This window comes from Asparagus officinalis, chromosome 1 (genome assembly GCF_001876935.1).
Source record: "Asparagus officinalis chromosome 1, Aspof.V1, whole genome shotgun sequence".
NCBI classification, from domain to species: domain Eukaryota; kingdom Viridiplantae; phylum Streptophyta; class Magnoliopsida; order Asparagales; family Asparagaceae; genus Asparagus; species Asparagus officinalis.
In genome coordinates this window covers 2957462-2972683 of record NC_033794.1, presented here as the reverse complement: position 1 = coordinate 2972683, position 15222 = coordinate 2957462, and the positions used below count along the sequence as shown (strand labels likewise).

Sequence of the window (15222 nt, the reverse complement as noted above, 5' to 3'; positions counted from 1 at the left end):
TGGAAATGAATGTAATGTACCTTTCATTTCCCCCTTTGGGTTAACAATAACCCCAGCATTATCTGCATCACAAGCAAATAAGTATAAACATGTCAGAACAAACCAATATATAAATCATAAACAAATCTTGTAAGTGACATAGTTCAACACTCAGGAGGAAATAACACTCAATTAATTATAAAGACAAATGTCCTTAATGCTAATATATTAAACCAACCGCATAGATATCCAATGAAACACAGTTGAATTTGGTATGCTTTTGAATATAGTTGTGGTATGCTTTTGACATAGATATCCAATGAAACACAGTTGAATTTGGTATGCTTTTGAATATAGTTGTGGTATGCTTTTGAATGTAATGTTGCGAGAAGCGATTATAAGCAAAAATTCCATCATCATAAAATAATAACTGAATGTTGAAAGTTTATCCTACCATGCAACAACAACGTCAACTGAGTAATGCTTGCGAGAAGCGATTATAAGCAGACTTTGAATAATGGCCATCAACCAAGCAAGAGCCTTGATACACCTGCACACAGCCAGGTAGATTAAAGAGCAGATCAAAGAAGATTTTTAGAACTAAGATTCAAAGCATTCTAAGCCCTTTACCTCTTAGAGCCATATTTATGGTATACACGCACAAACACCAAAGTGAATATCATGTGGGATGAAAATATCAGATCACCACAACCATAGATGACTCCTCGAGGAACTGCAAACAAGAATAAACCAAATGAACATCTATAACATCCAAGTTATATCATAATGAGACTCTCTAAAGAAATGAATTCCAGAAGAACTGCAAACATGATCACCTCAAATGAAGATTACTTACAGTTAATTAGAAGCACTTCCCACACGCTATCAGGAGGGGGCAATGTGGCAAGTTCGGAACCCCGCATGGAAGCTCAATGCTCTAAGTTATACTTATAAATTACTAAGTGATGTTCATTTGAATGAAACTATAAATTACTAAGTGAAGTTATAGACGGTACTGGTCAATTGCTATTGAAAGCTCATGAATAAAATTGGCATAGAGATGTACCTCATTACAGTGATAGTTAGGCCAGGAAGTTGAGTAGAATATAATGTAACAATCCGTAACATTTGTGAGGCCTGCATGAAAAACTTCTTTGTCAGACTAAAGCATTGGCAACCATCAAACATGGGTTGTCTAGTATCAGTTATGGAACTTACAACTAAAAAAGCCAGCACCCTCCGTCATATTAGAACTGTATAGAAGCGTTTACTGTGGAAAATGAAAGGGTGAAATGTCCACTGCAGAAGAAATTGACGGAACATCATGTCATAAACATTTGGAAAACTGAATGAAAACAATCTCAGCCCTTCAGAGAAAACATAGGAGAAACAAAAGAAGATATTAATAGAGTGATCGAATAAACAACAAAAGAGGACATTCATCTGCGAGATACCAAACTCAACTAATGAAATTATAGATAATCTTATCATGATAAATAACAGGGCTTTTTAGTTTTTTTAATACTAAAATGCAACTAAGTTCCATTAGATATATAGAAGCCAACTCAAATACAATGAATAAGTAACAAGGCAACCCATTAAGAGGGGAGAAGGTTGCAAAATTGTAGCATAGCTAAACTAGCATGTGGAAGGTGGTACAAATAAAAAAAAGGGGACAAGACCAGCAAAACCTTATGAAACTTTGCTGCTATAGTAATAATATAATGAGAAAGTAATGTAATTGAGTGACAAAAGATAATAAGATAGTAACTCATAAATTCTTAGTAAAAGGACATTTTTGTTCTAATTGAACACAAGGATAGCTTTTTCAAGACTTATTGCGACCGTATGTGACAGATAAACTACATAATAATATACTAACCGGAAGGATCATGAATCCAAGATCTTGGAGAACAGGTCCAGGTCGATGTAAATAGTGAACTCCTCGAGCTGCCAACCCATGAATATACTGGAGATGGAAACAACAAACATAGCATACTTCTCCAAGTTAGTCCATACCATGGTCATCAAAGTGAGCCTGCTAGTTTTTTAAGATTTATTTCCAACCGGTAAATTCTATGCAATATCAGTCTGAGTTATTTAACTCTTTCTTTCTTCCCTTTCTGTACAAGAAATTTTATCAGCCTCCACATTAATTTCCTTTCCTTTTCGATACTATAGTTTATATTTTTTTTATTTTTTATCACTTAACGGAAACAATACCGCTCAAAAAAATTCCCAAATATATGGTGATATACACAATAAATCCAAAAATATAAATTGACCAAAATGTTCCTCCTCTATTACAGAATACTCTTAACAGCCCAATCTTCGTCACGAGATCATATAAAAAATAATACCTGAAAAATAAGCCCTAAGAGCAAAAGCTGCAACTTTTCCAAAAGAATCTGCACCTCTAGAGCAGTCTCTGCTGCAATCTTCCTCCATAACTAAAAAATCACAGCAAAAAGTTCAAAAAATCCCCCTTAAATCAACAAATCTATACTTAATTTTTAAATTTCACCTGAGTTATAACAGCAGCATTTGCATGTGCCTTTCAAATACTATGATAAGATAATAAATGACAGAAAGAAAGAAAGAAATCGATCTTCAGAGGCATCAAATCCACACAAAAATCAACGACGGGAGGAAAGAAATCCATACCTTGAGATCAAGGATCGACAAGTACGATCGTCGCTTGGCGAGCTTGAACGCTCAGAGGAGGATCCCGACCCCAACCCTAACTCCATAGGATAGCAGGAAGCTCTGGCATAGGTTTCCAATGGCGTAGGCGATGCATGACTCGTCGGCGTGGTCGCAGGCGGGGTGTTCGCCGGAGCCTCGCCGGGAGTGGTGGCGCTGGAGCTCCTGGATCGCCTCGCGCAGCCTCTCCTCCGCCTCCCGGAGGCGTACCTGCGCGACAGCGTCGGGGGAGGAGGAGGCGGAGCTAGGGTTTCGATGGAACGGGGAGAGAGAGGAGAAATGGGGAGACCTAAACCCTAGATCAAATCTAGGGTTTCGACGAGAGAGGAGAAGGGGAGAGAGGAGAGATAGAGGAGTCGAGATCGGGATCGTGACTTGGAAATGTGAGAGAGGAGTCGGGATCGGGATTTAATCTCGTCGGGATTTGGTAAATACCAAGGGTGAGGGTGGGATTTCAAATACGTGTATTTGGGCTTTCAAAATATCCTCTTTAAAATCATTTGATTTAAAATCTTAGCCCAATTTGAGGCCCAAATAAGAGATTTGGATTTGAAATACCCTGGATTTTAAATCCAGGGCCCAAATCCAAGTTCCCAAACACAGCCTTATGCAATTGGACGTCATAGAATTTGTCATTAAATTTATAATATATATAATTTGTCTTCTTAGTAGAAAACATTATTTTGTTTTCTTCTTTATCGAGACAATGAAGTGTTAGATTAAATACATGCAAGAACAATAATAGTGACATGCCAGGATAAGCTCCTTAAACTCATACAAGAAACGTCATATTTATTAATAATAAATTAAGACATTGTTTTTATATTTTTCTTCTGACTTTTATATCCAAGATATTTGTTAGATGATCTACCTTTCATGCTCTTAGCTATTACAGTATTTAAACTCCTTCATAGAGACAACATAAGAAATTTGTGACATTAGTAAAGTTGACGATAGACTCATGTTGTGAAATGACTCATGTTAGATAATCTACCATATATGATTTATGATTTGCAAATCGGAAGTTCTAAATACAAAGAAATGCACAATTCACAAAAGCTGCACAAAATTTATTTTTGTCATATGTATGTTTTTGGTTTAATGAATATGATATATGTACACACAACTTTTTATAGAATGTGTAGTCTTTCTCAAATAATTTTAAAATTTTTTGATGCTGCTTTATTCTTGTTATGCAGGAACTTGGATTTGATTATCTTGGAAGCATAGAACAACTTGTCATGAGGTTACAAGCAAACTGGAATATTTAAACAGTTGTTTCCTTCTTCTTTTTTCTTTCACCTTTTCCTATCTTTCCATTATGTTTCTTTTTTTTTTCCTTCATGGATTACAAGCAAACTGGAATATTTAAACATGCCTTTGAGTGTTGACTTGGAAATAGAAATGAATGTAACTATTTTGCAGTGAGAGCAAATTCTTTATTTATCATAATATGCAATTTGTTTGGAGTATAATTTGATGTTTGGTTTCTTTGTTGATGTGAATGAGAGCAAATTTTTGTGGATGTTCAGGTTCAGTGTATGCTTGTAGTTGACAGAAAAGATATTACTTTTGGCGATGCAAATTAGTATCGATAGTATACTTTTTACGGACACATAATTATGTCTTGCCAAAAATTATATCTTTTAGCGACGCTATCTTGCGTCGCCAAATATATAGTTTTTAGCGACGCTTCATTCTGCGTCGCTAAAAGCTAAACTTTTATCGACGCTAACTTGCGTCGCCAAAAGTATAATTTTTAGCGACAAACAGTTTTGCGTCGCTAAAAGCTATACTTTTGCTGACGCATTGGCTTTTGCCAACGCTACATGCGTTGCCAAAAGCACAAGTTTTGCCAGTTTTGGCAACGCACTTTTGCAATATGAAAAAATTCTGCATACTTTTGCCGACGCAAATTATTATGTGTCGCTGAAAGATGTATTTTTCCCAACACATGAAGCGTCGTCAAAAGTGTTGACTTTTACCGACGCAGTGTGTTTGCATCGCCAAATATTTTCCTTGACGCACTTTTGGTGACGCATTAGCGACGCTGCATTTTGCGTCGGGAAAGATTTTTCCTGACGTTTTTAAACTTTTGCTGATTTTTTTGTTTCGTCGGCAATGCTATATTTGGTTGTAGTGATTATAAGACTAAGAAACTTTAGGAACTTAGTTTATGCTTAATATTGTTTATTCATTAGCTATTGATTTGTTCACGCATGCACCTTATTGATTATGTTATTAACTTAAGATAGAAGATGATAGTTATTCACACTACAAGAAATACAGTATTTAACGACCAAAATTAGTAAAGGGACCAGTTGACCATCATTAATGTGCATGTAATAACGATGAGTTTTAAAGCATTCGTCGAGTGATTACAAATATTAGAGGAATGATGTGAGATGGGACAACGGTTTTCTAGTCCCTTCGTTAAGTTGATCCTAATACTATCGTTTTTGGGTCTCTTTAAAGACGAAGTGGTCAATTAACTTCATTAATCATAATTCCTAATCATATCAGAAGTAGTAATCAAAATTAATATAAATAGAGCATTGCTTCGGTGCTCCCAAATTAACATTTTTTTAGCATTTTTAATTTGAAAAAAATAATTAAAACTGCCTAAAAAGATGGAAGGGTATTTTGGTCCAACCTGATGAAAGAAATTATTCAAATTAATTTTGTGGAAGGTAGGCGTAAGAAGAAAAAAAAATTTGAAGAAAGTTTCTCGGCAAAGATCCCAGAGATTTTACATCTGTTTTATAACGTATTAGTTCCTAAATTACCCTTATTGTTAATTTAAAAGTTCTATCCCTTATGGTTAATTTAAAAGTTCTATCTATTTACTAAAATACCAATGGAACTCCTTTTAACTAACATATCCTACAATTAATTAAGGATTAGAGGGCTAAATATCCGGTTTCACAATTATATTTCCTGCCATCGGAACTTCCCAACTGATTTTTGGGAGCACCAAAGCGGTCGGCATATAAATAACCCGAAACTTAAACCACCCTCTCGGCTCTAACCGCAAATATATATATACATACACTGATACACATATTAAACTAAACCCTAACTAAAAACAAGCCCAACTGTTCATCGTCATCTTCTCTTCAATTCATCGCCTTAAATCCTGCCGACGCAGTTCGAGGCCGAGATCCAAACCGTCGTCAGTTTAACCGCTCAAAGTCAAAGAATAGGAGTGCCTATACGAGTGTTGGTAGAAATCAATGTCGGTATTGTAAAGAAGAAGGACATTGAAAGATTGACTGCCCAAAGTGGAAAGAAAAAGCCGGAAAGAATAAGGGGAAAGCTGCACAAGCTTCAGAAGTGAATGTTGCAAAAGCTATTGGTGAGCATTCAGATTCAGATTCTTCAGGCTATTCATGCCCTGCTTTACCGTCGGTTTGCTATGCGGATTCCACGGAGTGGATGATGGATTCGGGAGCTACATATCACATCTGCCCTAAGAGGGAGTGGTTTTCTAGCTTTGAGGAGCTGGAAAGAGGGGATGTCGTGCTTATGGGTAATGATCACGTATGCCCTATTGGTGGTATTGGTTCAGTCCGGATCAGGATGCATGATGGTGTAGTGAGGGAATTGAAGGAAGTGAGGTTCGTGCCGCAGTTGACGAAGAACATCATTTCTTCCAGCCCCGTCGTCGCCTCAGGCTCGACGGTAAAACGCTGTAGTGTTATGTATTTGCACAATTAAATTTGCACTCAAGTCCCTATAGTTTACCCTACTTCGCACTTACGTCATAAAGCACCCTATACTTAAAAGTACCCAATAGTTTTGTTTGGTGTAATTGCGCTCAAGTACCCTATAGTTTTTTTTGGACAATTTTACCCTATAGTTTTTGTCGGACGATTTTCAGTTATAATTTCTTATTAGCTAAGTATTATTTTTTTGGTAAGTAATTTTATTACCAAAGTTTGCAATAAGCAATTACAATGTAAATACTCAAAGTATGAATCCTCACAACTCAAGGAACGTACACCAAGACTAAACAAAACAAAACTTAAGCATTTCTGCGTTGTAGTTGCACTGTCGTTCTTGATAATGATGAACCTTTTAAAGAATCACAAGTATTTTAATTAGCCAGTATGAGAAATTATTAAATTAATTATATCGGAAGGTGCATTTGATGAAGTAATGGAAAAAAAACCCTGATTAGGTAGCAAGATGTTAAAGATCCCAAATGCAGTCATCTCTTTGTTGCCATCATTGTTGTAGTTCTTGAACATGGCAAAACTCCTTCCAAATGCAATTCCTTCCTGTGCAGATAATTGATTATGACTTGCTAATTTTCTAGAATAAATAATTGATTATGACTTGCTAATTTTTGATCTCAGGATTCTCAAAAAATTGGAATGAAGTTTTTCTTAATTGTTGTTTGTTGTAATTCTCACAGAATAATGGAAGACCGTCAAGTTGATAAATTCACAAAAGGAATCAATAATGTCGTTGTAATTTTGAAATTTTTTTGGGAAAACACTACAGACACACCCCCAACCACACATTGGGGCATACCCCCTCTCTCAGCTACAGTACACGGGACCCACTTTAGATTTTTTAAAAATCTAAAGTGGGACCCATGCACTGTAGCTGAGAGAGGGGTGTGCCCCGAGGTGTGGCTTGGGGGTGTGCCTATAGTGCCACCCATTTTTTTGTATACTGTTGGAAATTGATGCTTTCTATAAGGTTATATATTTTTTATCATCAATTAATTGGGTTTAGTTTTCTGTCATAAAGGATCACATTGTTAAGTTATCATGACAAATTATCTTACTAATTAATCTCTTCCTTAACTAATAACTTCGTAAATAATACAAAGTAAATAAGGAGGCGATGGTCCAATTGTCCAATCTTATTGTTTCTTCATGAATAAACTAATAATTCTCTATTTTAGGTGTTTTTAAAAAGATTCTTTAACTGATTAGAGTTTTATTTGTGGTGTCTCCGTCCGTTATGCTTGAAGTCTTAAACCTTTCATATCAACTAAATTTGGTTATCAGTACACGTCAAATATCTAAGAATTACGTAAACTCTCAAGTGATGGACGTTGTTATGTAACGGTTCCATGATATTATATGCTTCGAAAGGATATAGCAGATCAATATCACGCACAAATATCGTTCATCTTGATGTGTAACACATTTGGATTGTTTTTACTCATAAGAACATGCATGCATATTTGATTAAACATCACCTTGGAAATCTCTAACATAACTTCAAAGTCTTCAATTTTAACTTTTAAGTGCAAAAAAAAAAGGAAAAAGAAATATCAAACTATGGCCTTTTTTCCTGAATGTCTCAAGCAAAATCCTAATTGTGCAAACTATGGCCTTTTTCACGAATGTATCAAGCAAAATATTATTGCTGTTGTTCTAGAGTGGGCATTAGAATGGTGATTAGTAAATAGGTCAGCACACGTAATTAAGAAGGTTTAGGAAAAGTAATCTCTAAATTTTTTTTGTCTTTTTATTTATTTATTATTTTGTTTGGTAAGAAACTAGAATGCTGGAAAATATGTTATGATAAACCTAGTAAAAGTTAAAATAATCCGCATGTCCACTTAATTAACTAGAAACACAACTTTATTAATACTAGATGTAGGTCAACCTGTTTGCAGCTGTATCCAAATTTAGCTGTAGTTTTAAGGTTCTTATGGTGTATATGAGATCAGGAATCTGGAAAAAGGTCTTTGGATTAAATCTAGCTAAGATATATAAACTCATCATCTAAACTCTATATTTTCAATTAAAAAAAAACTTAACCTTTTATATAACCTCTATCTCATTTTATTTTTGTACAGTTATTGGTGCAAAGGATATGGAGGAGATCGAGAACGAAGTGAAAGACGTACAGTATGTCAAGAAGATACCCCCAGCTGGATGGAAATTTTTACCCACCGACGAAGAAATCATCTTTGAATATCTCCGCAAGCGAATTCTCAACGAAAAGCTTCCATGCGAAGATGTCATCGAAGAAGTCCACCTATACGAACTAGACATCCCTGATCTCGCAAGTCAGTCCCTATGCGAACCGCCTACTTATTTTTATGATATACACGTTTATGATTGTGTAAATGGAGAATCTGAAGTGGTTGTGTGCTCATAATGCACTCACGTAGAACTTTTATTTTGAGTGTGAGTAATATCCCCGTGTAACAGGGGTGTTAACGGAGCGGATACGGTTCGGATATGGCACTTACCATATCCATATCTGCTTACTCATCTCGGATACAGATACGGATATAAATTTACATCGGTAAGAAAAATTCATATCCATATCCGCCAAAATCGGATATAGTTACAGATATAGATGCGGATATATAAATGAATATGTATGCGGATACAAAAAAGATATGAGAAAATTAGATAGTATTCAGAAAAATATAGTCATGTGATACAAAAGAATTCATTAATATGTTCATTATGATTGAAAAGCTAATATTAGACATCTTGATCATTAAAATTAACCACAAATCCATACTCTAAGAATCGAAACTATCGTAAGAGTATGACCAATATGTATTCGGATATTTCGGATACAGATACAGATATTTCACTTCAAAACCATATGTATAACCATATCTTATCAGTTATAGATTTGAGTAACCATATCCGTATCCTAACGGATACAATTACGGATATTTCCTCGGATATGGATAAGTGTTCAATGAAACAACCCAAAGAACTATAAGAAGATGAGAATGATGGGTATGAAGTGGCGGCTCATTTTGCTAAATGGGCTACCAATAGACAGAATGGTGAGGTCCACACCTTTAGATGTAACTAGCAACGTGGACCTCACTACGTGGCCATCATTTATTAGTTCATCTACCAAAGTAAGCTGTCAGCTCATCCTCATTATCTCCTAATCTATTCCTTTATACAAATAGGAGAATCAGAGAATTCCTATTCATGCTACAGTAAATTCAACAGTAAAGTAATTGCTGTATTATAAACAGGTGCTTTATTACTGTAGCAACTGGGAACACTGTAGCATTTTCAAAAATGCGAGATACTGTGCCAATTCAATAAGCTTATAATTGCTATTATGAACAGTAGCACGGTTACTGTAGCATACGGGGATACTGTAGCACTTTCAAAATGCGAGATACTGTGGTAATTCAAAAACTTATTGTAGCATTTAAGAAACATGATTGTTGTCGCATAAAAAAATTTATCGTCGTGCTTTGCACGGACCGCAAACTAGTTAAGAAGAAAAGGCGGACAAAAGGAGCCGAAGCTATAAACAATGGCAAAAATAAAAGAAAAAACAAACACCCCGCTATCTCAAAATCGGAGTGCTCCTGATTTATAAACGTGTCAAGGACTACAGCAGATCTATTGTTCAGTAGCTGACGATCCCCAGTTTAACTCTTGAAGCAACATATTTGCTTGGTCTCCATTTGCACCAGATGTCACACCATAATTTGACGTTAGCGATACGCCTTTCACATACTTGAATGATCACTCTGTCATTTGAAACTCGGTACTTCGGAAAACAAACTTACAGAGCTTGCAACGCATCACACGCGCGCGTTGTTTGGCTTTGTTTTCGCTTCATATCAGGGCATTCTCCCTGCATCTAGCTACTTAATAGTGATTGTATGACGGTGAAAAAAGTCCATGGAACTCTCAACGACCCAGAATTTCTACAATGACAATATTTAGAACTGTCCAGTATCGAAATTCGATCTTCCTGGATATCAATTGTTGTTTGTTACTGTAATGCAGAGAGATACGAGTCGAGTCAGCAAGACGGACGTTGGTACTTTTTCACCGACAGGACCCGAAAGTACCGTGGAGGGAACAGGCCGGCACGTTCCACGCCATCTGGCTTCTGGAAGCTCACTGGGTTAAAATCAGAGATCGAACACAATGGGAAAAAGATTGGAGTGAAGAACACACTCAATTTCTACTGGGGGCTTCAACAGGGGGAGAATTCAAGGACACAGTGGATGATGCGTGAGTACAGTATAAAGGAGTTTCAGATACCTAAGGAACCTGCAGGTTTAGAGGTAATTGCGTGAGTACAGTATAAAGGAGTTTCAGATACCTAAGGAACCTGCAGGTTTAGAGGTAATGAACCCAGGTCTATGTTTTTAGACGAAAGGAGTTTCAGATACCTAAGGAACCTGCAGGTTTAGAGGTAATGAACCCAGGTCTATGTTTTTAGACGTGATATATATGAACTCGCACGCAATATATGGATTATGGACCCTCCAGTATGAACAACCCATCGGATTGAATTTGATAGCGTAATACAAGAGATCAAAACACATCATGATGAATTAAATATGCACTCTTCCATGTAGTCATTCGCTTCAGTGCTACGTGTATATATCTAATTTCTATAGTCGGGAATCCTTGCATATAATTTACACAGGGAAGAATCTTAATCTGTAACAATTTTCCATAAAATTTAAGGCCCAACGTCAGAAAACTCTTGACATTTTAAGAAAAATTTAAACTTCTGGTGTCTTCCTCCCTTTGTGCTTAAGAAGAAATAATATATATAAATCTACTTATGCTCAAATTCCTTTAATGTTTGATATATTAGGGATTCTTTTGAGTAATCTAGACATATCAAAGTATGGATTCCTTTTATACTTCCGCTAATATTGTTGTATTATTATGTTGGACATCATCATGTTTAGGGGTAATTTACTTCTACTAGCTTTGAATGTAAATCATAAATCTTAAGTTACTGGTTTACTAAGCAGAAACTGGGATTTCATTTTGTGATGCAGCCGCACGTGAAGTTGGACGATGCAGTTCTATGCATGGTTTACAGAAACCTGAATGAAAATGCAGGAAGAAAAAGGCAAAAGCCGCCAGTTCATCCGCAGCCATCGATCCAATCCGCTGAACAGATTGAGAATTTGACTAGTGGTACTTCACAGTTCTTGTTTTATTAAGAAATTAGAATGTAGTTAGAAGATGTTGTCGTTTAGCCTAGTTAACATGAACGTAGCTAAGAGTTTGAACTGAAGTACACCCAAAATAAGTGGCTACAATAACATAATCATCAGAGTAACAATAGAAGGAACAAAATACCAAGGCTTCAAAACTGGATATAATATATATATATATATATATATATTGTGTAGTAAGAAATCAAGAATTTTGTAAAGATCTTAACATTAAATCTAGCTAGCTAACACTTATAAAATCATAATCTAACCTCTATGTCTTGAATTAAACAACTTAACTTCTGTATTACTTATCTCTCGTTTCAACCGTCTACAGGTTTTCGTGCTGAAGACAACAAAGGGAAAGTGTGCGAACAAATACCTGAAAATAACATGATGGTTAGAAATTTTAACACTGATGCAAGCGATACCAAAAGGGAAGACTATGCTGGAAAGATGCCTCCTGGATGGAAATTCTGCCCCAACGATGAACAAATCATCTCTGTATACCTCTACAAGAGAATTCACAACCAAACGCTTCCATGCAAAAATGTCATCAACGAAGTTCACCTGTATGAATTCGATGCTCCTGCTCTCATTGGTCAGTCCCTATGTGAACTCCCTCTTTATTTTTGGATGAATCTGATGTATTTGTTTATGATTGTGTGTATTAAGGATCTGAAGTCAGTGTGCAGCCCGTAATGCACTCAAATATCACTGTATCACTGCAACTATCAACTTCATAAAACAAGCTCACAACCCAGCCTTTGTTACAACCCACGCTCTCTACTAATAAGTTATTCCTTTTTCATCTTTTTTCACTTCATATGAAAGCATCAATAGAAAGGCATAGTAAGTTCAAATTGGCGATAGTACAGGGTCTATTCGCTACCTTATCTAGCATGGTTAGTTACGATTGAATATTCAAATTTGATCCGTTCAGATATAACTTGTTAATTTCTATTACGCAGAGGAATACCAGTCAAGCGAGCAGCATAAAAGTTGGTACTTTTTCACGGATAGGACCCGGAAGTACCTTGGAGGGAAAAGGCCAGCGCGTTCCACGCCAAACGGTTTCTGGAAGGCCACTGAAGCAGATACATTGATCAAAGACCAAGGGAAAGTTATTGGACGGAGGATGACTCTCAAATTTTTGTGGGGACATCAGCAGGAGGGAAAACATAGGGATTCAGGGTGGATGATGCGCGAGTACAGGATCGAGGAGTTTCAAATACCTTGCTCCCAGAAAAGGAAGGGGAAGACACCTAAAGACCCTGCACGTTCAGAGGTGAGTGATTCCTTTAATGTTTGCATTCTTTGCTTAATAAATCGAATTCTATCCTTTTAGGCATAATAAACATTACCCATAAAATTTCAAACCCCGGTATAGCTACGTGCATAGTAAATTCAATGGTAAAGTCATGATTGTACAAAAAACCTTTTGATGAATTTGAACTTTAGCAATTTTTCCTGTGTTCCTTTCACATTTAAGTAGAGATATCCTACTCGAATCCATGCGCAGATTCAGATTTTTTTCCCCACATATTAATCTTGTTTTTATCACTATTACTGTTTTGTTATATGTCAATGTTTCATTGTATTATGTTGGACATCATAAATTCTAGGGGTACTTTTTCTCCTTTTTCTGATATCATGGATCTTAATTTCCTTTTATTTTGTTATGCAGTGTGACATGAAGTTAGACGAAGCAGTTCTATGCAAAGTTTACCAAGTACAGAATAAAAATGCAGGCAGAAAAAGGCACGAAGCATCAGGGAATTCATCAAGTGATTCCTTATTAGACGTGGTTTATCAAACCCAATCGCTGAACCAGCTGGCTCCAGTTTTGGTCTCTCCAGTTCAAGACCAGAGGAATTCATCAAGTGATTCCTTACTAGACGTGGTTTATCAAACCCAATCGCTGAACCAGCTAGAGAAGAATTCATCAAGTGATTCCTTATTAGATGTGGTTTATCAAACTCAATCGCTGAACCAGCTGGCTCCAGTTCTGGTCTCTCCAGTTCAAGACCAGAGGAATTCATCAAGTGATTCCTTATTAGACGTGGTTAATCAAACCCAATCGCTGAACCAGCTGGCTCCAGTTTTGGTCTCTCCAGTTCAAGACCAGAGGAATTCATCAAGTGACTCTTTATTAGACATGGTTTATCAAACCCAATCGCTGAACCAGCTGGAGAAGAATTCATCAAGTGATTCCTTATTAGATGTGGTTTATCAAACCCGGAACCAACTGGCTCCAGTTCTGGTCTCTCCAGTTCAAGACCAGAGGAATTCATCAAGTGATTCCTTATTAGACGTGGTTTATCAAACCCAATCGCTGAACCAGCTGGAGAAGAATTCATCAAGTGATTCCTTATTAGACGTGGTTTATGAAACCCAATCGCTGAACCAGCTGGCTCCAGTTCAAGACCAGAGCACAATCCAACCATCGGGTCCATTTTTTCCTGTTCCGCTTCCAGCTTATGATCCTAACCATAACACAAATGGTTTGATGTTCTCTCGACCCAACGAAAGAGGGAGATTACTGAACCAAGTGAACCCAAACTACTTCAGTACAATGAACCAGACTCGCTCATACCCAACCAGTTTTCTCAATGTCAATGGAATGGGTGTACAATTGGGGTTGTCAGACATGCAACAATTCCATTCCAACTTGTCTAGCGACATGATGGCTCTTTCTCAAGACATCCATCAACGACAATTGAGCTTATCCCCAGAACAAAGTGAAAATTTATCGTCTGGCGAGGTATTAGATGTGGCTCATCAGACCCAATCACTGAGCCAGGATTCAACTGTAGACCTACCATCAAGTCATCCTTCTCCCGTTCCATGCTCGGCTACTGATTCAGTGTACAATAATGGATGGAGACTGTTCAACCAAGTGAACTCTAGCTATTCAAGTACAGTGAACCAGGATCAATCATATGAAACAAATTCTGTTGTCAACCCAAATCTACCCACCTGGTGCACTGGCTCGACAAATTTGAACAGCTTCTATGTTGATCCATCACAGTCTGGATTTCTCGACGAAAATGGATTTTTTCCGGTTTCAGACACGCAGCAATTACGTACAAACTTGTATTAGCTCAATAATGGACGGGTCTCAAGACAGCCCAGAGGAAACTCCGGGGTCTCAGCTGACATGAGAAAGATCATGAAAGCAATGTAAATGCTAGCATTTTTAGATAATGGGATTTATCCTGCGTGTGTAGCTAAGTTTTTTCTTTATTTATTTATAGACAATAGCTCGGTTACCTATTTTTTGTTTCATTTCAGGCGGACCTTTGCTTTAGATTTGCATCGGATGAAATACTCTCTTTCAAAGTAGGTTAATTTGAAACCTAAGCATATCAAGCAGAACAGATACCAGTTAACGCTCAAATTCTTTTATATACATCTCAATAGCTCAAAATTAACCTCAATAAAATCAGATGGATATAAGTATTTCAAATTAACAAATAAAAGAAACCCACATATACTGACCTAATCACTTAAAAAAATTGAAGATTTTGGATCCTGGGAATAACAAGACAGATACTGAATTGAAAATCTTGGTGCTGATAAGATGCCAAGAGCTTACCCAAGATTGACTG

The 15222-nt window shown here is 36.7% G+C and overlaps 2 protein-coding genes and 1 pseudogene across 2 annotated transcripts; 2 read left to right on the top strand and 1 right to left on the bottom strand.

The window, feature by feature from the left end:
* LOC109829273 lies at nt 430-3472 on the bottom strand (annotated as a pseudogene).
* On the top strand, nt 8509-10805 carry LOC109829268 (NAC domain-containing protein 67-like). The gene is made up of 3 exons (XM_020396455.1): nt 8509-8716; nt 10434-10690; nt 10752-10805. Exons 1-3 carry the CDS (start codon nt 8521-8523, stop codon nt 10803-10805), a joined length of 507 nt encoding a protein of 168 aa, XP_020252044.1. The 5' UTR covers nt 8509-8520.
* On the top strand, nt 10815-14899 carry LOC109846360. The gene is made up of 5 exons (XM_020415586.1): nt 10815-10848; nt 11450-11591; nt 11949-12212; nt 12583-12899; nt 13299-14899. The coding sequence occupies exons 2-5, from the start codon at nt 11483-11485 to the stop codon at nt 14712-14714; spliced, it is 2106 nt and encodes a 701-aa protein (XP_020271175.1). The 5' UTR covers nt 10815-10848; nt 11450-11482; the 3' UTR covers nt 14715-14899.